The sequence below is a fragment of the Pyrenophora tritici-repentis genome, chromosome 2 (assembly GCF_003171515.1).
Source record: "Pyrenophora tritici-repentis strain M4 chromosome 2, whole genome shotgun sequence".
NCBI lineage: Eukaryota > Fungi > Ascomycota > Dothideomycetes > Pleosporales > Pleosporaceae > Pyrenophora > Pyrenophora tritici-repentis.
In genome coordinates, this window is record NC_089391.1 from 358534 (window position 1) to 381052 (window position 22519).

Here is a 22519-nt window from a genome sequence, read left to right on the forward strand (position 1 = left end):
GGTTAAGGTGAACGGCTACTCAATTCTTAACGCTTACCGCCAACCTGCCAGCACTGGAGTCTTACAATACATCACTAACTGCACTCCCCCACCCTTATCTATTGTAGGGGGGACTTCAACGCCCGCCACCCAGCCTTTGAGCCTGGCACAGACGCCCGCAACGGGGGCATTGAACTGAATCAGTGGTCAATTAACAACAACATGAGCTTCATTGGAGAGCCGGGCGAAGCCACACACCAGGCTGGGCATGTCATAGACCTTACCTTCTCGAATATCCCCTTTGCCACAACTGAAGTAGCAGAGGACCTACACTGTGGCTCTGACCACTTTACCTTACTCACCACAATCCCCGCTAGAGGGCGCCAACCTCTAGACCAATTCCACTACAGGGTGCCAACAAGACGCCTGCACCAGTTTAACGCTCTAGTTGAACTTCACCTCCAAGCACACCCAATCAGCCCTATCAACACGAAAGCAGACATTGAGTCATCTATTGCCAGCTTAGAAAGAACCCTATGGGCCGCGCTCAAGGGCGCTGGCACACCAGACAGGGCAAAAGGTCACTCAGCACCATGGTGGACAGAAGATTGCGTAGAAGCCCACAGCCGGCACCGGGCTGCCAGGAACTTAGCAGAACCAGGGACGGTCCCAATCGAAATCAGGGAGTTCCTTGCCGTCGTGCGGAAAGCGAAGAAGGAGTACTGGGCGAACCGGATTAACAATATCACTACAGATGAGGAGTTATATAGCCTGCTAGGTTGGCATAAACTTACCCCAGGACAGCAGGACATCCCACTTATCGTGAACAACCAAACCATCTCAGACCCACTAGAAAAAGCCGAAGCCCTGCGGGTGGAAATCCTGGACCGGTTCAGCGCTGAGGACGACCTGCCGGAGCCAGTATGGCCTACCGAAACACCGGCGGGTACACTGCCATGGGACACCCACATCCCTATGGAAGAAGTCGAGAGAAGCACTATTGGGGTGTCCAGCACCTCGCCAGGCACCGATCGAATCACCGTCCGGCTTCTCAAGACCTGCTGGGCTCAGGTCAGGACCCACATCCGCTCTATCTTTCAGAAGTGCCTTGAGCTCTGCTACTTCCCCACAGCCTGGAAAACGGCCGAAGTCGCCATGATACCAAAGGTCGGCAAGAAGGACCGCACCTCCCCAAGATCCATGCGTCCAATAGCCCTCCTATCCTGCCTAGGCAAAGGACTTGAACGGGTTGTAGCAAGACGGCTGGCCTGGACCGCAATGACTCACGAGATACTCAGCCCCAGCATGTAGGCGCGCTCCCGAAACGCTCTGCAATGGACCTGCTGGCCTCCTTCACACACGATACACAAAGAGCTTGGGCATTGGGCAAGAAGGTGACTATGGTTACTATGGACGTTCAAGGAGCCTTTGACGCACTTCTTAAGAACCGGCTACTCGTCCGCATGGCAAAGCAGGGCTGGCCAGACCTAGTGCTCAAATTTGTCAACAGTTTCCTCACAGATCGCAAAGTCAGGGTTAGATTAGGCAAGGCAACCACCCAGTGCTACACCGTGGCCTGCGGAACACCCCAAGGATCACCACTGTCCCCAGTCCTCTACACACTATACCTAGCAGAGCTTCTAAACCAGGACACAACCCGCCGCTTCGGGTATGCTGACGACGTCTGCATATACCGGGCCTCGAACTCTCTGGATGAAAACGTTCGCCTGCTGGCAGAAGATGTTAGAGCTATCAACGAGTGGGGTGCAGCAAACAAGGTTGCCTTCGCACCAGAAAAGTTGGAAATGATGCACCTCACTAGGCAATGGGATAACTATTCCCCGCCCTGTGTTGTGGACGACTCCCTCACCATTACACCAATCACAGATCAGGACGACGGAGTCCAACCCGCCTGCCGATGGCTGGGGGTCTGGTTTGATCGAAAGCTCAACTTCAAAAGACACGTTGAAACGAGAGCAGCGACAGCCCGCAAAGTTGCCTATCACATCCGTAGTCTTGCCAACACAGTTAATGGCCCCCCAGCCTCAGCCCTCCGCAAAGCAGTCACTACCTGCATAATGCCATGTCTCCTCTACGGAGCAGAAGCATGGTTTGAAGGCCGCACCAAGAACCCTCTGACCAACCGATCGGACCAACCGCCCGTAGTCAGCACTAGGATTAGCTGGCACCTCAAAGCCCTCAACCAGACACTCACCATCGCGGCTCGCGCCATCCTCCCTGCCTGGAAAACCTATCCAGGATGGGCACTCTTTCGAGACGCCGGCTTACCATCAGCACTTATTATGCTAGAAGAAGCAAAGCTGAGATTCGCTCTGCATCTGCAAGTAGTCGATAAGAACCACCCACTTACAGCCAGGATCAAGATCTCGGTGATATCGAAGGGCAGGGGAGCTGGAGGTTTGCAGAAGCCACACTCCAAAGTCCAGCGACTTGGGTTGATTCTTCCTACCATTCCCAGACACACCCTCATAGCGCCGCACTACTCTCCAGGGTGCCGCACTGACCCAACAAACGGTATAACCAAGGCTGAGGCCGCCAAATCATTTACGAAGTGGTGGGTTACCCTTACTAACCAGGACGTCACCATCTTCTCTGATGGATCAGAACAGCGCACTGACGGCGAACGCTTTGTCACCTACGGCTACGCGATATACCAGGCCTAGACCCAGATTGCCATAGGGAGGGGATCGCTTAATCCCCAATCCCATGTATTCGATGCCGAAGCAGTGGGTGCTTGGAGAGGTCTCCAGCACGCCATCAGACTAGCCCCCCATGGCCACCGCAGGCTATGGATGTGTATTGACTCAACGTCAGTTATCTGGGGTATACGGGGCAACGCCCCCACATCGTCGCAATGGGCATTCCTTGAGTGCCAGGCAGCAATGGCAGTCTTCAACATACAAGTACGCTGGTCGCCAGGCCACACCGGGATTATTGGGAATGAGGCAGCAGAGCGCCTTGCCAATGCCGAAGCAAAAGCACCCAGCCAGCCTTACGGCATGGCCGCGGAACCGACAGCATCTGGGGTGCGTTCAATCGCTAAGTCCTTGCTCAACGCTGCCAGGCAGCGCTGGTGGGACTAAACTCGGACCTAAATGTCGGCCTGGTACCGGCAATGGGAACTACCCTACCAAACCACAAAGACACCAATCGAACTGACGCTTCCGCACCCTATTCTCGCGCATCTGCTGGCTATCCGGTCACGACATGGGGACTTTGCCAGACTTGCTATCAGTCAGGTAACTCAGTTAGAACTGACTGAACTGACTGCCAAGACTCAGTTCAGTCAGTCAGTTGTTAAGGCTGCTGGACGTCAGTTCAGTCAGTTCAAGAAGCCTCTAGACTGACTGAACTGACTGACGTTGGACTGACGTCAGCCATTTTAAGGCCGTATTTTGCAGCCGTGATAGCCACTTCTGGTGTTGTTTGAAAGCGGCGACAAAATGACGCTAGTCATAGATAGGCATGCACTAGTCCTATATAGGTTAAGGGTAAGCTGTTTAGCTAATTAGAGTTTGTAGGGTACGCTAGTCTTACCCAGCAAGCTCTACGCGTCTCGCCCGCTACAACCACTCGACGCATATTTTCTTCTAGAGTACTTCATGTCTACTCCCTCTAACTCAGGCCTCCGCCGCCTCATCGAATACGATAAGCGCGCTTCTCCTCGACCGTCGCTATCGAACGCGCCTACTATTAGCGATACTGCGTGCGAGGCTCAGGCCGATGAGCCCGTTGTAGTACAGGCGGACACACCCGACGACGACGACGACAACTACGTCGGGCTTGATTTTAAGCGCGTGCCATACCTAGAGCGGCGCCAAGTTGAGCGCTGTGGTCGTGGCGGGCCAAAAAGCTGGATCTACCGCCACGGCTGGGGCGTCTGGCACCGCAAGCACAAGAAGAACTACTAGCTTTGCCGGTACTGCCACCAACGACGGCAGCAGGAGGCGTGCTACGAGGCTGACAGCACTACGAACGCTGGCCGACACCTCTCGAGCAATAGGCCTGGGCACTCACTTAGACCTGACGGACCTATACTAATTGCTAGCCAGGAAGGCAACATTATGGGCGCGCTTGCAAAATCACAAGTACATATTATGAGGTCTATAGGTATAGAAGTATCGCAGGAGGTAGCAAATAAGATAGCAGTAAGCTTTTTAACCTCTCGATTTTAGGACGCGCTAAAGGACTAGGTAGTCGCGGACAACTAGAGCCTCCGCGTAATAGAAACGCCGCAGTTTCGAGCCATGATTGCGGCCGTGAACCCGCTAGCTGAAGCCCTCCTTTGGCGTAGCCACTAAACGCTCCGTGACTATATTATTGCTAAGTACAACGTATACGTACCAGCCGTTGCCGCCTACCTTTGCAAAGCCCGGTCGCTTATACACGTATCCTTTGACAACTAGACTTCGACTGGTGGGCAGTATGCTTTTACTGGTCTCTGCGTACACTACCTTGACGGTGAGGGCAAGCTAGTCGACCACCTGCTCGGGTTGCCTGAGCTACATAGAGCGCACACTAGCAATAATATAGCCTCTGTAGCAGCGACAATACTACGGCTATTTAGCGTTAATAACGCAAACGTTGGGTACTTTGTGCTTAACAACGCAAGTAACAATAATACTGCGGTTGAGTTATTAGCAGAGGAGTTTAACTTTACCGCAAGCGAGCGGCGGCTTTGGTGTTGCTGCCACATACTTAACTTAGGCGCGCAGTTAGTGATCTGGGGCAAAAACCGTAGCGCGTACGAGAATGATGCCGCCCACCTTGACGACGAGGAGAAGTACATGGATGAGTGGCGCAAGTACGGCCCTATTGGCGTCCTCTTTGACGTGATTGCGTCTATATGCACGCCGCAAACTCGACAGCTGCTAGAGCGCCTACAGCGCGAAGAGGCGGAGACTTTGAGCGTTACGGCTAACGTCCGGCAGCTTGCTAAGCCCGTCAAGACCCGTTGGAATAGCTATTTTAATACCTTTGTGCGCGCAGCCGAGCTACACGGTCCTATCGATAGCTATATTGAGTATAAACTTGAGGAGCAAAGCGCCGCAACAGCAGCTTTACGACGCCAGAGGAACCGCGAGCAGCCGCCTGCTTCGCAGCCGCGACTATATATACGCGAGGGCGGCCTAAGTGGCAAGGACTGGGCGATAATTACGGAGTATATTCAACTCCTTGAGCCATTTGCGGAAGCTACACGGCTGCTTGAAGGCCGCGGCCTCTACGGCCGCCACGGCGCTATATAGGAGGTTCTAGTAACGTTTGAATGGCTGCTTAACCAGCTTGAAGCTCTTAAAGACCGCCTAAAGGACATTAATTACGAAGATTCTGACGCGCCTAAAGATCATCTTGTTACGCACGTTAACCTTGCGCACAGTAAGCTTGCTGAGTACTATACAAAATTTAACGACGCGCCTGTCTACTACGCCGCTACAGTACTCCATTCGCACTACAAGCACCACCTCGCGGCGCTCTGGAAGGTGCCTGACACCCATATTACTGCCCGCGACGGCGTGCACTATCGCGACGGCTGGCTTGACAATAACCACCGAGCGTTCCTGCGCATGTGGCAGGAGCGGAAGGACGCTGCCGCTATTGCAGCTCATACGGTGTCGCCGCCGCGTAAGAAGCCCCGGCTAGGGTTATCAACGTCTCGGTCAGCTTTTCTACAGTCGTCGATCGAGCACAACATACGGTAGGTAGAGGCAAGCCTAGCAGAGGATGAGTATGAGATCTGGAAGCGGCAACTAGCGTTAGCTGAGGAGGACCGGCTGTCTCTTAACCCGCTGCTATACTAGGAGTTAGTTGCTGGGCAATTCCCTATACTCTCGAAGTTTGCTATTAACATACTAACGATACCGGCGGCAGCAGCAGACTGCGAGCGGACTTTTAGCGAGCTTGGCGACATGTTAGGTACGCGGAGACTCCATATGAAGCCAGAGCTTATTTCAGCTTTGCAGTGTTTAAAGAGCTGGAAAAGGCTTGGTATACGGCCAGCAACCACGTCAGCACGTACACTATCAGAGGAGGAAATCTCAAAAATACAGGAGCAATTATCTCAGTTCGACGTCAGTTAATTCAGTTCAGTCAGTTCAGTCAGTTCATAGGCAGCCGCGACGTCAGTTTAGTCAGTCAGTTATAATTCTCCCAAAAAGTCTTGGCAGTCAGTTCAGTCCAGTTCAGTGACCTCCGGACGTCAGTTCAGTCAGTCTGGAGACCTCCGGACTGACTGAACTGACTGATAGCCAGTCTGGACTTTGCATGGTACCACAACAAATTCAGACACGACACAGCAGAATTGAATTGTTCTTGCGGGCGACTCAAAACACCTGAGCACATGCTCTTCTGCAGAAAGACAAGACGCTCTTTTAGCAGATGGCCGCTCCGACCCTCCAGCCCCCCAAGCAATATGAAAGAGGCCGTCAGGTACCTCAAGGCTCTACTCACTGAGCCTGAACACTTCGAGTCACTCTTGGAGCTCACCAAGTACTTCACAACAATCTGCCGGCGATAATTTCAGTTTTGGCATTACAAAACACAGTACTAGGCGGCCTTTAGCCGCTTATGTCTATGTCATCAGTCCCTCGCTCATTTACCACCTCTACACCTCCTCCCCCAGCTTCAACGCTAACGCCCTAGGCCTACTAGCACCAGAACAAGAGCTCTGCTTCATTGCTCAACACATCCACAGCCCCACAGCCCGGAACCTAGATAGAGTCTTTTCAACTGGCGGAAATTACCCTACCAGACTGCACACACTGCCAACACCCAAAGAATAGGAGCACCTGAGTAGACTCCGCAACAATCAATTCAATCCGGTCACTCTCCTAGACCCACTTACCTATCTAGGTAGGGCTTAAACTCCTATAGGTAACTACTAGGCTTAAAGCGGTAATCAATCAATCCAATCTGAACCTTCTAGGACCCACTTAATTGATTGTTGCGGACTGTGCACCTGAGTACCATACAGGGCGCTACCCGTCTTTCATGCCCCCTGGGAGGCTTTCATAGGACGTTAAACAATACATACATACATACATACACAATACAACCTCAGTTCAATCCTTCAATTCTCCGCACATGCGCACTGTTCACTCCACTGCAAGACTTAGCCTAGTTGCCGGCAACGATTCTGCGCCATTATCAGTCCGTTCTTGCTTCTTTAACCCACTGTACGTAGAGTAACAGACCTAAACGGGGACCTACGCTATTCCACTGACTTGGTACCGTGGCGGTACCTTTATCTTGGGCTCGGGCTGGAATGACGCGGCCTGCTAGGATAGCAGCGCTAGTAATTGGTTGCAATTGTCGGGGATTTGCACGGCAGCCTCTGGCGGTTCGTTATATCTAATCTACTCCTGATCGAGACAACCAATACAACAGAGTTTGCGGAGTTTAATCCATCTGGAGATTGGCATTGGACAGTCGTGCCGTAACGCAAGAAAAATCGCATGTATCAAAGAATACTAAAGCTTTGACTGCGTAGCGGCGATGGCGGCATTAACTCACTAAGAACGCTAGGCTATTGTAATTAACTACTGCGGTTATAAGGATAGATAGGCTTGCAGTTTGTAAAATGCGTACAAATGTATCACGACAGCAAGTGGATATGTCGTATTAGACGCATCTGGGCGCGTCCCGGACGAGTTCGGAACGCGGTGTCTAAGCGAGCCTGTAACGGAGACATTCACGCATGTAGAGGCCTACCCAGTTCCCCGGCTACCAACCGGCTGCGTCGGAAGCTTGCAAGTAGGAGCAGGGGTGATATTCAATGCACCTAGAGTCTTCTTCAAGGGATCTGCTTCCGTACATCACATTCGTGCCTCAACCATACAGCCGGGTGCAGCCGTAATGCAGCCGTAATGCAGCCAAGCAACTGCCCCCTGAGCCACCCCACGGTAGTCTCCATCCTGTGCCTTGATGCAGGCTGTGTCAATAGATGCCTCGTAGTTCATTCCACAAAGGTAGCTAGGTTACTCAACAAGATGTAACGTCTATCCCGGTATGACGATAATCCCAGTGTGCAGAAATACCCAGTTAAATCGCTTTCGGCACGCAAGGTTTTTCGGCACAGAGATAGATGTTACTCTCGTGTCTTCTCATATGGAACCAAGCCTGGCTACTTCGCCATGGCTTTTGATTGCTGCTCACAGAATCAGTGCCGTGTGCAAGGATCACATTTGTGCGGATTGTGCGGATTGTGCGGATGTAAATCGGCCCCTCTACGTAGATCTTTCATTGCAATGCGTGTCTAGGGGCAGCATTCTTAAGGCTGACCAAGCCCGAAGCAATACACAATGCAAAACCAAAAGATGAGGCACTTGTTCTACTTTTGTTCACTGATAGTGCAGCCTTTTTAGACTGGTTATCGTTATGAGCTCCCAAGCAGATACTTCTCGTCTAAAGCTCACACGCAGGAGAGGCGCATGTCAGGAATGTCGCTCAAAGAAGATCCGATGTGCGCTATACTGCCTTAAATTTAGGAAACATATGCTAATACTGTTGGAACAGGTGATGGGGCTAGTCCGTGTCACAGCTGTGAAGTAAAAAAAAACCATAATACATTATTATGGAAACCTGACCTTTACTTAGAAGGCCTTGACTCCTTGTATATACCTGCATACACGGCGCTCTCAGGTATCGCAAGGAGGATCAATCAATTCGAATTCGCCTAGTTACAGCGACACCTTCCAGAACGTTACTTCGCCCTTACCCACAATGGAGGGCCTAGTGACGCCAGCTTCTCTAGACTTGTTCGACTTTGTTTATGAGAATCCCATACAGCAAATGAGGAGTCCCGGAATTAATCGTGAAGATGATCTATCACGAGTAGTTGCGCATGGGACACCTCGTTATTTCGATGCTAGCCTCTTTGGTGAATCGCATCTAGCCACTAGATCTGGAGAAGGTGCGTTTTAACTTGAAACTCTTGTTTTTCGTTTCGTTTCAGCAACTATACTTCTATCTGCTGATCGGGTTATACTTTACCACTAATTTACTGTTGGCGAGCTAACACTTACATAGAACCAGGCAGCTGCATGCAGAATAGTATTTTAACGAGGCAGATATTACAGTCGGCTCCTGGAAGTGACGACAATCCAAGTGCCTTCGAGAATAGCTTGAACCTAGCTGCTCGTCGAAATAGTGAAGTTGATTCACACAATGTAACAAGGAATGCTTCGCAACAGGGCCCACTCCCCTTTTCCCTTCCAGCTCTGGGTTGGCAAGTCTTTCTAGAACCTCTACAGGTCAGTACTTCTTTTCTGCATACAAATCCATAGTGATACAAATCCAGGAAGGAGACTACTCCAATTTCTAGAGTATGCGACATAACTGCTGCTATCTATGCGTCAAAACTAGGGAACTCTACGAAGCAAGCTGCGATAAGAGCGATTAAGACTCTACTTTCTTCTGACTGTCAATTATGCCCCCCTTCTTTCTGGAAAAGTGGTGTTGATGGGAAACAACCCTCATCCCTAGACATGGCGAGCCCGAAAATAGATGCATGGATTCATAGTACGTGTTGGTAGGCCTTGTACGATCGTACGGGTGAATAACAACAACGAGGTTCTTCTGGTGACTGGTATTGGTATTCGTATTGATTGTCTACGAACATAGCTGCTACGAAGGTACACCTAAGCTCTGCGCAAGGTGGGCCGACGTCGGGCCGAAGTGTCAAGCAGCCGACGTCTCTACCGATACTCACGATCCGACAGTACGCCTACTATCGTATACTAGGGCAGTGTGCTAACTAGGCAAAGAAGCTTTCCAGGAACCAGGAGGGTAAAAAAGTTAATGCACATTTTATCTCTGCATCTATCTAACCTCAAGCTAGCTTAAACACTTTCATAAAAGCCCAACATGTTATACAGATACACAGGGTAGTTCTCGACCCCCAAAAACGATCGGTCCAGCCTACCGAGTTATCCTTGTTACTAGTTACAATTACATGGGGAGCTCTACTCGACACAGAGTTCAACAGCCCTGTCAAGGCTGATCTAGCAGATGTTGTTGAAGATATGAAGAAACTTGTATTCAGACACGCTGATAGTATGGATAAGTTCCTGGTAAGGGTTAGCAACAGACACTATCTATGCTTTTACTAAAATCACTTCAGGCGCTTGTTGCTATGGTGAGTACATAGTTTAAGTGGATAAGATAGGGTTACTAACGCGTCTAGCTTTGTCTTGCTGAAAAGATGAACCAAAAAGAACTACATGCGCTGATTCTAGGATGTGCTGGAACCGCAAGTTCATTGAAACTCCAAATGAGATCTGTAGTGCATGTCACTTGCCTTAGTGAAGAGCAGGCTGCGCAGGTTGGGCAAGCTATGCGGGTACTCTATTGTATTGACAAGTCCTATGCATTGAGGTGGCAAACTCTCCCAGTAAGTATACTGCTGTTAATGGATAAGCCTAGGTCTTATCGGACTAATTCAAATAGCTCGTTAGCAAAGAAGCACTTCCTGTCTTAGATACACAAAACGATCTAACACTTAGAGATGATACATCCGCGGTATCGATTAAGCTCTTGCATGCTCGAATGCAATATGCGCATCTTTGTCTGCATACAGCTGAGTTGCGCAAAGCTGTCGAGAATATGTCTGGTTCCTTCATAGGAAGAACTAGAGAGCTAGCAAAAGCATTAGGTGATTGGCACGAATTAATTATAGAAAATCCGTTCATGTCGTCGTTAGAGGAAATCACAGCAAGACGCGTTAAGCACCAAGCATTCTGTCTTTACTATGAGGCATTGCTTCACTTGGTGAGCATTTGCTCATTAAACCAGTACAATCCCCTCAATCCGCCGCACCAAGAATGGGAAGCGATCCGTCGGCGATTTATCCGGGAGGTCGTACTTTCGTGCTCTACGATACCGTCTAATGATCTTCTTCAAGACCAGTAAGTATAGAACAACCTTGTGATTGATTGCAGAAGCCACCCTGACTATCGATTAGGAATTTCATGTTCACGAGTGTCTTTGCATTCTGCCTGCTTGCTCAGAACTCCTTACTAAATCAGAATACCGAGCTAAGAAGAGAAGATCAGGCGCTGCTTTGTGTTGCCAGTGGATTTTTTGCTCGGATGCGTCTCCTGTACCCACAAAGCTTCGTCTTCGAGGAAGTTTCTAGTCTTCTCTCTATGATCAACCACGAATGAATATGGGCGGGCAGCCGAGAAGAGACACTGCTTTGATTGCTAGCTGGTAAGGTCAAGAGATATAAGATCTACACAGGTTTTGTAACATATTCAGCCAGAAACTGCTCCGTCGTGTTACGTAAGACCAATGATATGACCTACATCCAATTTCATAGCCCCACTACTGTGGTGTAGTAGCTTGTCACGTGTTCGGCGTTAGGTAATCGGCGCTAGGGTTGAGTATTTTAGGACGACTCCGCGTAGAGGAGCTCGACATCTTATTTTACACCATTCTTAATACTACCGTTTATGGTTCGGATAGTGAAGTTCTCGCAGCTATAACAAACAAGGAGAACCAATACACAACAGAATGTTAGACAGCATCAAGATTCTCCAAGCGAATCTGAATAAGAGTATCCAGGCTACAGAGTCTACTCTTCATCTAGCTGTCGAACTAAGGGTTGATATAATTGCAGTCCAAGAGCCTTGGCTCACACCAACAAGAAACAACGACTACGCTGATACTAGGTCCACTAGCCATGCAGCATACCTCCAGATTCTTCCACAATCCGAACCAAACCTCCGCCCTAGAGTGCTATTCTATATTTCTAGAACGCTATTAGCAGAAACCTACCTACTAGAAGGGTTCACATCAGATCCAGACGCTATAGCACTAGTAGTACAGAAAGGAAACCATAAGTTTAATATCTTCAACCTATACAACGAGAGAGGTGTAGGGGACACAAAGACCATCCCAAGAGTTCTCCTAAATAGTAGACTACCAGAATCGTCTATTCTACTCCTAGACGCAAATGAGCACCACCCTTGGTGGGACTGTCACGATACTCCAGCTGGGTCATACTTCGGTAGGCCTCAGGGACCCCTTCGGAGACCCATCGGCCCGAGCCAGCCACAGTCACGTGCCATAGTCGTATATAGCATCTCACTGAATCCTTGATTGCTCCTTAAGGATTCGTCTTAATACAAGCCTATACCTACATCTTAGTGCCTGTTCGAATACTCCTTACAATTCGAATCCTTCTCACTCCTTTTTGGACGAACAGTCGCGAGATATCTACTTTTTACTCGATTCTAAACACTTTACTAAAGTGTTCCCACCTTAACTTGCAAACGATGAGTTCATCGCGCAATACTAGAGGCAAGCAAGCGGCCCGTCGCGGGACTGGCAGCTCTGCAGAGCGCGATCTTAACATCGCAAGCTAACTCGCATCTAAGCAGCAGACTCAACGCGAAGAAACCACGCAGGGGAATAAACTCCTCCAGCGTAAGACGCTCGCGGGCGATCAGCGTGATGAGCCCGAGGGCCGTCGCAACAACGAAGATGACTCCTCTGAGGAGGAGGACGTCGACCCCGAAAACCCTTCGGGTACCCCTAGGAGCGACGAAGGGACGCCCTTAGTTAAACCCCTCCACAATCATAGGAACGCGCACAACGCCTTACCCATTGGGTCGCATCGACCAGTGGCAGGGGCTTCATCTCCCCACCGCACCCAGTCAGCAGCCGAGTTTCGTGTGTCGCATATGCACCACGATAACCACGGGGCGACTGGTACTACCGTCGGTTCCAGATCAGGAACTGGCGACGACAGGGAGACTAGGAGCCGCGGCTCCGCCCCTGTTCCGACACAGGTCCTTACGCCTGTTGTTGGCACCCGTGAATGGGTCGCCCAGCTCACCTCAGACCTTTGGGCGGCTGAGGATAGAGGCGAACCCGAGGAGAGGCTTGCTAGGCTGCGCGAGAGAGTGGCCACTGCGAACCTACTCCTTACGGCACGAGCAACTACCAGGGAGCCTACGGGCCGACTTAGCAGCGATACGGATGATGCATCTAAGCTGATGAGGCCCCTGAATGCAGCCACCCCTCGTCCCAAGTTGGGCGACACTGGCAAACTAGCCACTCCACAGCAGGTGGAGCAATGGATTAAAGACGTTGAGGGCGTCTTTGCTATGGCTGCTGTCTACGAAGACAGCCAAACTAGGTCACTCTGGGTCCTAGGTACTATATCCTATGGCGTCCACCGAGAACTCCTGATGCAAAGGCTCAGGGACGGACCGTCAAAGGGTTAGGACTAGGTTAAGAATAAGGAGCGCAGCCTCGTACAAGACCCCCTCTTAACAAAGTATAAGAACTACATTAAGTTCTTCAACTTCGTCTAGAAAGATTCCGACACAGTAAACTCCTTCTTGCTATAGCTTAGTAAGAGCGAGTCACTCCTCCCCTAAAGCTTCTTTAAGACGCCTAATGATTAGGACGATAACAAGGCTAAGATTGCCTTCGTCTAGTCTAAGATACCAGACGTGATAAGGCGGGAGATGCAGCGTTACGGCGCATTTAAAGCTATCTAAACTTAGGCGGACTTCGAGCGAGCACTGCGTAACGCAGAGACGGCCAACCGTGCCCTGACCGCTCCGACATCGTCCTAGGGGATTACATATAGCTCTAACGGGCGAAGGGTGAAGCGCCCTAACGCCCACGCAGACCAGGGTGGAAAGAGGCAGGATCGGAAGCCCTCTACCTAGTCTGGCAGAGCGTCCCCTAGTCGTACCGATGGTGGTTCGAAGGGCAACCGCTCGTACAACTCCCAATACTCCTCTAACAAAGGGTATAGGGATAGTCGTAACGATAGACGTCGTGAGGACAGCCATGAAGGCCGCCGCGAAAACAACCGGCACGAGGATCGCCAGGACGGCAAGCAACCTCAACCGCATTGGAAGCAGCGAAGTCGCGACAACCAAGGCAAGACCGATAAGTCAGGAGACTCGGGAAAAGCTAACCCCTAGTTGCAAACCTCTCCCGGTTGCCCCTAGGGAAGAACTCTAACGGGAAACAGCTTCGCATTGTCATAAATGTAGAAGTTAACCTCCCCGATGGCACCGCGGTGCCTCTCCGAGCGCTGTACGACTCTGGAGCTGAGATTAATATTATTAGTCTCCACGCAGTACAGCGCCACAAGATGGAACATGCATTGTTCTATGCTCGCCCGATAGCGAGCTTCCTCGACGACAAGCAGTTGCGACTGCTAAAGCCGTACGACATCACTGTCCATTGCAAGGACGACGAAGGCACGTCAAAAGTAGTCGGCCCTCAGAGGCATAGTTGCCAACAAGCCAGCCAAGCCAATCTGGGACTTCAGCTTGGCTGGCTTGCAGTTTTCTATAGGCGAGCTTGGCTGGCTTGGCTTGACTGCTCTAAAATAGGCGGATTGGCTTGATGAGATTGATGGCTTGAGGTTCTTGGCATTTATTTTGGTGTTGAGTTTCAGTATTCGCCCTCGTCATCCCATGTGCTTACATTGTACAAAATATCCATCTCCGTGTCAGTTATCGCTGCCTTTGTGGCTACCTGATCGTCTCCCAAGCCAGCTCTCCGCCACCGTCGTACGCACTGTATCGCCGCCAAAAGCTGAGGTTGTATAGCCCTTCGGCGCGGCTCTAGCAAGTCGCCGAGTTCGCTAAACATGCGCTCACACTCGCAGCTTGACGCTGGGATAGAGAGGACGTCAAGCGCAAGCTTGCTAAGGCTGGGGTAGTAGTCGCGCAGCGCTACCCAGTATTTTATAGGGTTGTTGGCGTGTTGTGAACCCTTTTCCACGCGCGACTCGCTCCTCTTCCACCTGTCGTACTCATCCTCCGCTACTTCGTTGGCGGTGCTAGCCCTAGGGTCGATGATGCCGTCGATCGCGTCGTCTATATCGCTTAAGAATACGTTTGGACGACGTATAGCGCGCGGCGCGGTGTTATACTCAGCCCAAAGGGCGCGAAAACGGCGGTTATTATCGTCGAGCCAGTCAGGCTTGTCAGCCCATGCTGTGTCGCAGTACGTTCTAAGGTATGGATGGAGTATTGTAGCGGCGTAGTAAGCGGGCGAGAGATCTAATTTGGCGCAGTACTCGTTAGCTTTTGTCCACGCCGCGCGCAAATTAATCGCGAGATGGTCCTCTGGCGCCTCAGGGTGCGCGTTGTAGTTAACGGCCTCGTACGCCTTAACGCGCTCCTCGTAGTACCTAAGTATATACTCAAATACTGGGATAATCTCAGCAATATCACCAAACCCACCACTCTTACTGCGTCCTTCAAGGCGTTTTGTAGCAGCTTTCAGCGGCTTTAAGACGTCCATATACTCTGTAACAACTGCCCAGTCAGCAGCTGTAAGGCCGTCTGATCGCATCCACGGCTGCGCTTCAGGCAGCCTGTTGCCACGACTTTGGGCGTACGTGTCCTCATCTCGCACGCGTCTTATATGGTGATTGGCGTAAGCGTTAAGTGCTGGCTGCAGCTTTACAGCGCGCTCAAAGCATGAGTAGTAGGAGTTCCAGCGGGTGACAACCGGCTTAACGGGCTCAAGGATCCTGCGCTCATTGGCGGGCGCGTTAGTAGGCAGCTCACGATGGGCGAGGCGCTGAAAGTCAGCAAAAAGCGCGTTCTGCTGGGGTGTCTTGATGTAGTTAACAACGCCTAGCAAGACTCCTAAAGGGCCGTCGCGCCTCCACTCACTCATATACTCGTCCTCATCAGCAAACTCGCTCGCATCGTTGTCGTAGGCTTGAGAGTCCTGGCCCTAAAGGAGTATCTGGCTAATGAGGTTAAGTGTATGAGGACCGCAGCGGGGGCGACGATGGGTGGCGTTAAAGCCCATCGTCTGTGCGAGAGCGAGCACTGCGCTGTCGTTGTTGCTCGCATTATCAAGCACAAAGTAGCCGACTGTAAGTGGGTTGATACCAAACTCCTGCATCGTTTTACGGATCACCTCAGCCATCCGCTCCCCACTGTGGGCGCCTGTTAACTGCGGCAGCGCAATAGGTAGGTCCATTAAGTCGCCCTGGCTGTTGACGTAGTGCGCAACGATGCCTAAGAAGCCACGCTTGCCGCCCTTAGTCGTCCAGCCGTCAAAGCTTAGGTGGATCTTGCTCAGCGCTTGCGACAGCTCCTTAATAACGAGTGGCTTTAGGTAATCGTACAGGCGCATAACGTAGCGCGAGACGCTCATATGAGATGTCCAGAGCGCTTTCTCTGCCTCTGGGTTGGCTACTGCAAGAAGTCGTCGAAACGCTGGTGTTGTGAACTCCGAGAGTGGATGATTATTCTCGACAAGCCAGTCTACTGCGGCGAGCCTGAAGCGGTGGGTACTGAAGCCAACGAGCTCGTTGGCAACTGTTTGGGAGACGCTTGTTGTACCAACTTTGAGCACTCGATGGAGGAGACTCTCTTGTATAGCAACCGCCGACTTGCCAGGCGCCCGGTGGCTATGGCCAGGCCTTTGCTCCATTAAGTGACGCGCTGCAGCTGATACAGCGCGCGTTGTTTCGAAGATGCCACCACGGCCAGCGTCGATAAACTTGCGCTCGTGGCAGTATCGACACACGAAGTATATGCGGTTTGGGTCCTTAAGCAGCGCAACGCGGAAACCGTACAAATATATCCAGCTTTTGCGCTGGCGTGACTCTACCACAGGCTTTATGTACTTTGGCAAACGAGTCCAATCAATGCCATCAAAGTTATCCTCAAGGTGCACGTCAAAGCCCTTATCCGCGAGCTCTTCAGGTGCGTCTTGAGATAAGGCTACTGTTGCCTCCTCGCTGCCTTCCTTAGGCGCAATAATAGCGTCCTCAGCTTGTGACTCTCGCAATTGTGACTCAAAATCGGTGGCCTGGGACGCTTCAACTAGGGCTTTACGGGGCGATCGACGCGGCGGCAAGAGTACGACGGGCTGGCTGGCAGTACCGCGAGGCGCGACTTTAGTGCGCTTATTTGGGGTAACAAGAGCGTCTAAGACGCGTTTTTTGGCCGGCATAATAGCGACGATAAGAGCACGACAGGAATAAAAACCCTAAGAAAGAGCTAGAACGCTGGTAGTTACGTTGCACGTTTGTGTTGTTCCGCAGCGACGCGTTACTAGTAGAGCAACACTACGGTAGCGTCGTCAGGGGCGAGTTCAGATGGCTCATTTAGAACACTAAAACACCAAAATCGACGCGCTCACAACCTAACAAACTGCAAAAACTTAGCCTAACAAAACACCAAATACTTGCAAATATTTGCAAATATTACAATCTTTATGCTTGTTTGTTTGGTAAAAAAAGCTACCTATGTTTGATTCATGTTTGTTTGTTGCGGAGTCTGCCTAAGGCTACCTAGCGATCAAGCCCATTAAGCTCACCAATCAAGCCTCACTAATCGACCTATCAAGCCCATCAAAGCAAGCTCAACACCAAGAAAACGTTAATCAAAGCCAGTATAGGGCCTGAAGCTTGATTGATTTGATTGTTGGCATCTCTGCTAATTAGGTATGCACGTCCCTACAGTAGGCTCGTGTCAGGCCTAGATAGGAATCAAGCCGCCGATCGGCTTGATTGTTGACAAGCCTGAGAGTCCTAGAATAGAGCAGAACTTGCGCTAATGTAAATTCTAGCAGAGCTCTACGTACTCGTTCAGAGATAAGGTTACAAGGAGCCTTCTACGAACCCTAGCTCTTCTACCTAGGACCAATCACCTTCGAGCTCGAGCTTTTCACCTCTCTCTGATGCAGCAAGGAGCTCCTGAATCTTCCAAGGCTTGTAGTCGTACCCAAGAGGGAAATTAGTGTTAGCAAAAGGCGTTTTGTCGACAAGAGGACTAGCTGCAGCGTCGTACATATCGTATGCATACTTTTCGGCGTCGTGACTTGTCAGCCATTTCCTCACTGTCGGGGGCGTCTTGCTAGTACCCTTTTCCAAGGCTTCCCAATCTGTCTTATGCAGATTCTCGCGATTCTGAAATCCAAGGAGCTGAGCGCAGGCGACACGTTGGAAACGAAGAAGGTTGTAAACACGGCAGGCAAGTGATATGTCTTCGTTGCCTCGGCCACTCTGGAAAGCCATGTGTAGGCAAGCGGCCAGTGTATATCCATCTTCCATTGCCATGGTGGCTCCACTTCCAGAGGTAGGGAGGAAAGCATGAGCGGCATCACCCATCTGGACAACACGGCCCTGTGGCGAGACCATCTTCGGCTGCGGGTTGCGCCACATCAACTTCCAGTCGACGGCTTTGCCTCCAGGAGTGGCTTTGATCAGCTCCGTATAGAAAGGTGCCCAGTTTTTCACATATGGCAGGGCATTCTCAACCGGTGCATTCTGTGCCCAGATCTCTTCTGCATTCCCGGTGTCCTATTCTCTTAGTAAGCTTTGTATTAATTAGATTCGAGAACGCGGGATAAATTACCTTGTGCGTCAACGTCCAGAAGATAGTACTCTCGTTCTTCCCAAACACGCCATGCACATTGGGCCCAAAATAAATCCCGATGTAAGTTTTAGCTCCACCAAACTCTTTTGCAATGACCGGGCTTTCCAATGCAGGTCCAGCTGGGAAGGAGGATCTGTAAACCGCAAAGCTACTACTGATAGCTGCCTCCTTGCTTCCGGTGATGAGTTCCCACGACGTTGAACCCACGCCATCAGCTGCAACGATAAGATCTGCCTCTATCACTCTACCATCGGCAAGTCTGACCCTGCCAGATATACTGCTTTCGTGGTATTCCTGTACACTAGTGTTGAAATTAACCGAGATGCCAATGTCGATCGCGTAGTTGAAGAGGACTTCATGGAAATCGCTACGGTTAATAGGGAGAGCGTCGTCGCCTTCTGGAGCCGACGGTACCCTCCCGAGGAAAGTACCGTCGTACTTTTTCATAACAGTGAAGGGTTCGTACGCGAACACGGATAGACGCTCCATGAAACCAGGCCACTTTTTAGGCGAACGCAGGGCCGGGGCCTGAACCACGATAAGGTCTCCTAAGTAACTGTTAGTATTATATTCATTACTGCTGATACTGTAGGAAACGATAGGGATTAGCATGATCGGATAGGACTAACCAAGCGAGCTAAGCCCAGAACGGCGCTCAATCACTCGAACATTGTGGCCTTTTCGGTACGCCTCGATGGCAAAGGAGAGGCCACCGATTCCTCCTCCAACCACGAGGATTGAAAGATTGGTCGCCGGTGAGCGTTCGAAATCGACCCTACTGGCCATATCGAAAAATGTGTGCTTCTAGTCGGTCGCTGTTTGTTCTGGAGGTTGAATCTATGAATTGTGCTTGAAATGTTTTATTCCTCTCGTAGATTTATAGGTTAGTTATAGATTATAGGTTATCTTAGACACTCTAATCTCGGCTCTAAGTCTCCGTTGATCTTCTACAGAATGAGTGCTAAAGGTCTCTGTTGATACGGCTAAGGTATCGGAATCACCTTCGTTGCAACGAGTTGAAATGATTGTGATTGTTCTTGTTGTTCTATGGAGGTGGAGGGAGGTCGGCAGTAAGGCAGCAGCTAGAGCTCGGACCACACGGCTTAGTCAGCCGTGTAATCCAAGCTCGTGCATGCAGCAACCAGCTGCCTTATCTACCGCAGGTTCGATTCCCAACAGTCTCTTTCACGGATGACGGATGTTGTCTACTTCCGAAGTGTGAACACGTGTAAGTATAGACGCCGTAGATCGATTATTGCCCAGTAGATCTAACTGTGCCATATGTCCGTTCCGTTCGTCGTCCGTCCCCATGTGACGAAAATCCCTGTGGGCTGAGAATGACCAATCGGATCGCGCACTTCTCTACGAACATTACGACCCGGTAGCCGACAGGGTTTCTTAGCACGTAGGGATGGACGTTATTAGTGCTTTAGATCAACAAATAGGATGATTGTTAGATAGTTATAGCGGAAAACACGGGTATACGATTGATCGTTCTTGATTAATAATTCCATGTGATGGATAAGTGTCAGATAGCAGGCGTGTCGAGCCGAAAGTGCCGACACCGCTAGCTAATAACGGGTTAGCGTCTTAGCAGAACAAAACTCTCAGCGCGCACCTTAGAACAGACACAAGAACAAAGAAATCATAAACATCCATCACTTTTGTGCAATATCTTATCTGATCTGACAATTAAGAGTCTCACTGCCTCTATAAAGAGCAACGAACACGCAATAATGACGATAAACCAGAACCAGAGGGACGCGACAGTTATCCTAACCGACTCGAGCAAATGGATCCCCTGGTACCGCCAAATCAAGATGCAATGCGAAGCCCTAGAGATATGGGACATTGTAGATCCAGCGGGCAACACACAGCCTCGTACAAAGCCGACCGAACCTCTCCCTCCACTCGTATCCGACTATGAACCAGCCGCTGCTCTGAGAAATACATCATCAGCTCCATCCTCCTCTACACGAACCGCGAGAGCCAATGCCCGAGCGCCTACACAAGATACAGTTGACATAGTCAACCCTGCTGTTCAAACTCCAGCCATACCAGCTCGATACTCAGAACTCTCAGCGGAGGGGAAGGAGGCATACGATGGGGACTCAAGGGAATTCAAGATGGTTTTTGAATCATACAAAATACGCGAACGAAACTATCGAGACGAACGCACAAACATTGCGGCAATGATCAGACACCTAAATGCAACAGTTAGCCCACACCTCTAAGTGAGCTGCTTTGAGGAACATGGAACTCTCCGCACCTGGATCACAAACCTCCAGGTAGCAGTTGGAGTAGACCTCGACGATGAGATCAGAAGGGTACGAGAGAGGTACCACGATTCCTTGAGACCTATGAGAAGCCCGCAAAATTGGGAATCATGGCTCAGCGAATACGACCAAGCTGCAACTCGCGCCGAAGCCCTAAAGATAGGGGACGTGATACAAAGCAAGCTGGTTGTGGACGACTTCCTAAAAGCAATCTCTAAGATTGCCCCAGCATGGATGGCAACATTCACTGGAGCGGGAAGCGACCGGAACAATATAGAAAGAAGGCAGATGATGAAACTCTTCCGCGAACACATGAGCCTAGCTCACCCAACACGAGGCAAATCAAGAAGTGCCTTTATGACGGGTGAAGCAGCCTACGCGGCGAGCGGTGAATCCGACTCGAACACACAGGGGGACGCCTCAAGTGTGCAAATTAGAGCGCCATCTACCAACCCTAGCCAGGGAAACCAAAGGCAAACAAACAAACGCAAAATGAATGCACCTGGCAACAAGTCCAAGCAATTCCAGAAAAGGAATACAGCAGAAGCTGGCGATATATGTCCTGCTTGTGAACAACGCCATGACATCAGTAGCTGCTACTATGTCAACCCAACTTTGGAGACCCCAGATTGGTTCAAACCGAACAAACACATCACAAAGCTGGTACAGTACAAACTTCAGCATGATGCAGACTTACAAAGAATAATACAGGAAACAAACCTGGAAACGAAGCGACCACGCCTAACTACGGCATCACGATCGATTACACCCTACATCAAGATATCACAAACACCGGACTCAGTCACTGATTGACTAGATGGACGCGAGATCTCGAGGCTGGACGAGGGCATGATGAAAGCGGCATTCAATGCGAGCAATCAAGGATACCCATTAAAGGATGCATTCATCCTGGATTCTGGCTCGACGACGCACATCTGCAACAACCTCTCAAGGCTCGAAGACGTACGCCCGCCTGCGATGGGAGATTACATTTGGGCTGGCAACTCAAGGGTTTGGATACAAGGATACGGAGCAGTCAAGGTGACGGCAGAGGGGGCTCAGGGCAAACAAATTCTACACCTAAGCAATGTTGCCTGGTGCCCAGACTTCCTCTGCAGCCTCGTATCATTCAGGCTGCTCCGAAGACAAGGTATATGGTGGGACAATCGAGGAGACCCGACAAGCCTACGACGATGGGATGGTTCAACCATTGCCACCTTATCGGAACACTATGGGCAATGGGTTATCGAGCCACCTACTACATCAACTTCAGCCTTTCATGTGCGTATGAATCGAGCCAAACGATCACCACAAAAGGCTACTGCCATACTATGGCACAAACGACTCGGACATCCCGGGCCATCCGCGATCGAGCACCTCGTGCAGCAATCTGAGGGGGTGAGGATCAAGGGCATCACCACCGTGGAGTGTGACGCCTGCGGCAGGTCAAAATCGAAACGACAAATACGCAGGACGCCTAGACTGAACGACGAAGGGCCAGGTGAAAGGGTAGCCATCGACTTCCATGAGTATGAGGACGGCAGTTTCACCAAGGAGAAGAGCCAAATGCTGATCACTTGCCGACGGTCCCGATACACATGGGACTTCTACTTCAAGGACAACAGACCGGCTCGCTCAATCATTCGCCTCCTAGGCCTCTTCGTCCAGTTCATGAAGAAACAATTCAACATCACAGTCAAAGTCATCGAGACTGACAACGAGATCGTTACCGTCAAACAAGAGGTCGAAAAATGGTGCACGTCCCTATCAATCAAACTCGAGCCCTCCGCTCCAGATACTCAAGCTCAAAACGGAGGAGCTGAGCGCTCAGGGGTGTTATAAAAGAAAAGGCACGCGCAATTCGAC

At 50.6% G+C, this 22519-nt stretch overlaps 8 protein-coding genes across 8 annotated transcripts; 6 read left to right on the top strand and 2 right to left on the bottom strand.

The window, feature by feature from the left end:
* Positions 1–201: 201 nt before the first annotated feature.
* PtrM4_056240 (uncharacterized protein) lies at positions 202–1290 on the top strand (the record flags this gene model as incomplete). Its single annotated transcript, XM_066105225.1, has 1 exon — positions 202–1290. The coding sequence occupies one exon, from the start codon at positions 202–204 to the stop codon at positions 1288–1290; it is 1089 nt and encodes a 362-aa protein (XP_065963852.1).
* Positions 1291–1313: 23 nt separating this feature from the next.
* On the top strand, positions 1314–2663 carry PtrM4_056250 (uncharacterized protein; the record flags this gene model as incomplete). Its single annotated transcript, XM_066105226.1, has 1 exon — positions 1314–2663. One exon carries the CDS (start codon positions 1314–1316, stop codon positions 2661–2663), a length of 1350 nt encoding a protein of 449 aa, XP_065963853.1.
* Positions 2664–4787: 2124 nt separating this feature from the next.
* PtrM4_056260 (uncharacterized protein) lies at positions 4788–5246 on the top strand (the record flags this gene model as incomplete). The annotated part of the gene is made up of 1 exon (XM_066105227.1): positions 4788–5246. One exon carries the CDS (start codon positions 4788–4790, stop codon positions 5244–5246), a length of 459 nt encoding a protein of 152 aa, XP_065963854.1.
* Positions 5247–12680: 7434 nt separating this feature from the next.
* On the top strand, positions 12681–13226 carry PtrM4_056270 (uncharacterized protein; the record flags this gene model as incomplete). Its single annotated transcript, XM_066105228.1, has 1 exon — positions 12681–13226. One exon carries the CDS (start codon positions 12681–12683, stop codon positions 13224–13226), a length of 546 nt encoding a protein of 181 aa, XP_065963855.1.
* Positions 13227–14418: 1192 nt separating this feature from the next.
* PtrM4_056280 (uncharacterized protein) lies at positions 14419–16950 on the bottom strand (the record flags this gene model as incomplete). Its single annotated transcript, XM_066105229.1, has 2 exons — positions 14419–15717; positions 15817–16950. The coding sequence occupies 2 exons, from the start codon at positions 16948–16950 to the stop codon at positions 14419–14421; spliced, it is 2433 nt and encodes an 810-aa protein (XP_065963856.1).
* A 685-nt stretch (positions 16951–17635) lies between these two features.
* PtrM4_056290 (UbiH, 2-polyprenyl-6-methoxyphenol hydroxylase and related FAD-dependent oxidoreductase) lies at positions 17636–19163 on the bottom strand (the record flags this gene model as incomplete). The annotated part of the gene is made up of 3 exons (XM_066105230.1): positions 17636–18301; positions 18357–18925; positions 19007–19163. 3 exons carry the CDS (start codon positions 19161–19163, stop codon positions 17636–17638), a joined length of 1392 nt encoding a protein of 463 aa, XP_065963857.1.
* Positions 19164–20113: 950 nt separating this feature from the next.
* PtrM4_056300 (uncharacterized protein) lies at positions 20114–21466 on the top strand (the record flags this gene model as incomplete). The annotated part of the gene is made up of 2 exons (XM_066105231.1): positions 20114–20593; positions 20627–21466. 2 exons carry the CDS (start codon positions 20114–20116, stop codon positions 21464–21466), a joined length of 1320 nt encoding a protein of 439 aa, XP_065963858.1.
* Positions 21467–21505: 39 nt separating this feature from the next.
* Positions 21506–22495, top strand: PtrM4_056310 (uncharacterized protein; the record flags this gene model as incomplete). The annotated part of the gene is made up of 1 exon (XM_066105232.1): positions 21506–22495. One exon carries the CDS (start codon positions 21506–21508, stop codon positions 22493–22495), a length of 990 nt encoding a protein of 329 aa, XP_065963859.1.
* Between the last annotated feature and the right edge of the window lie 24 nt (positions 22496–22519).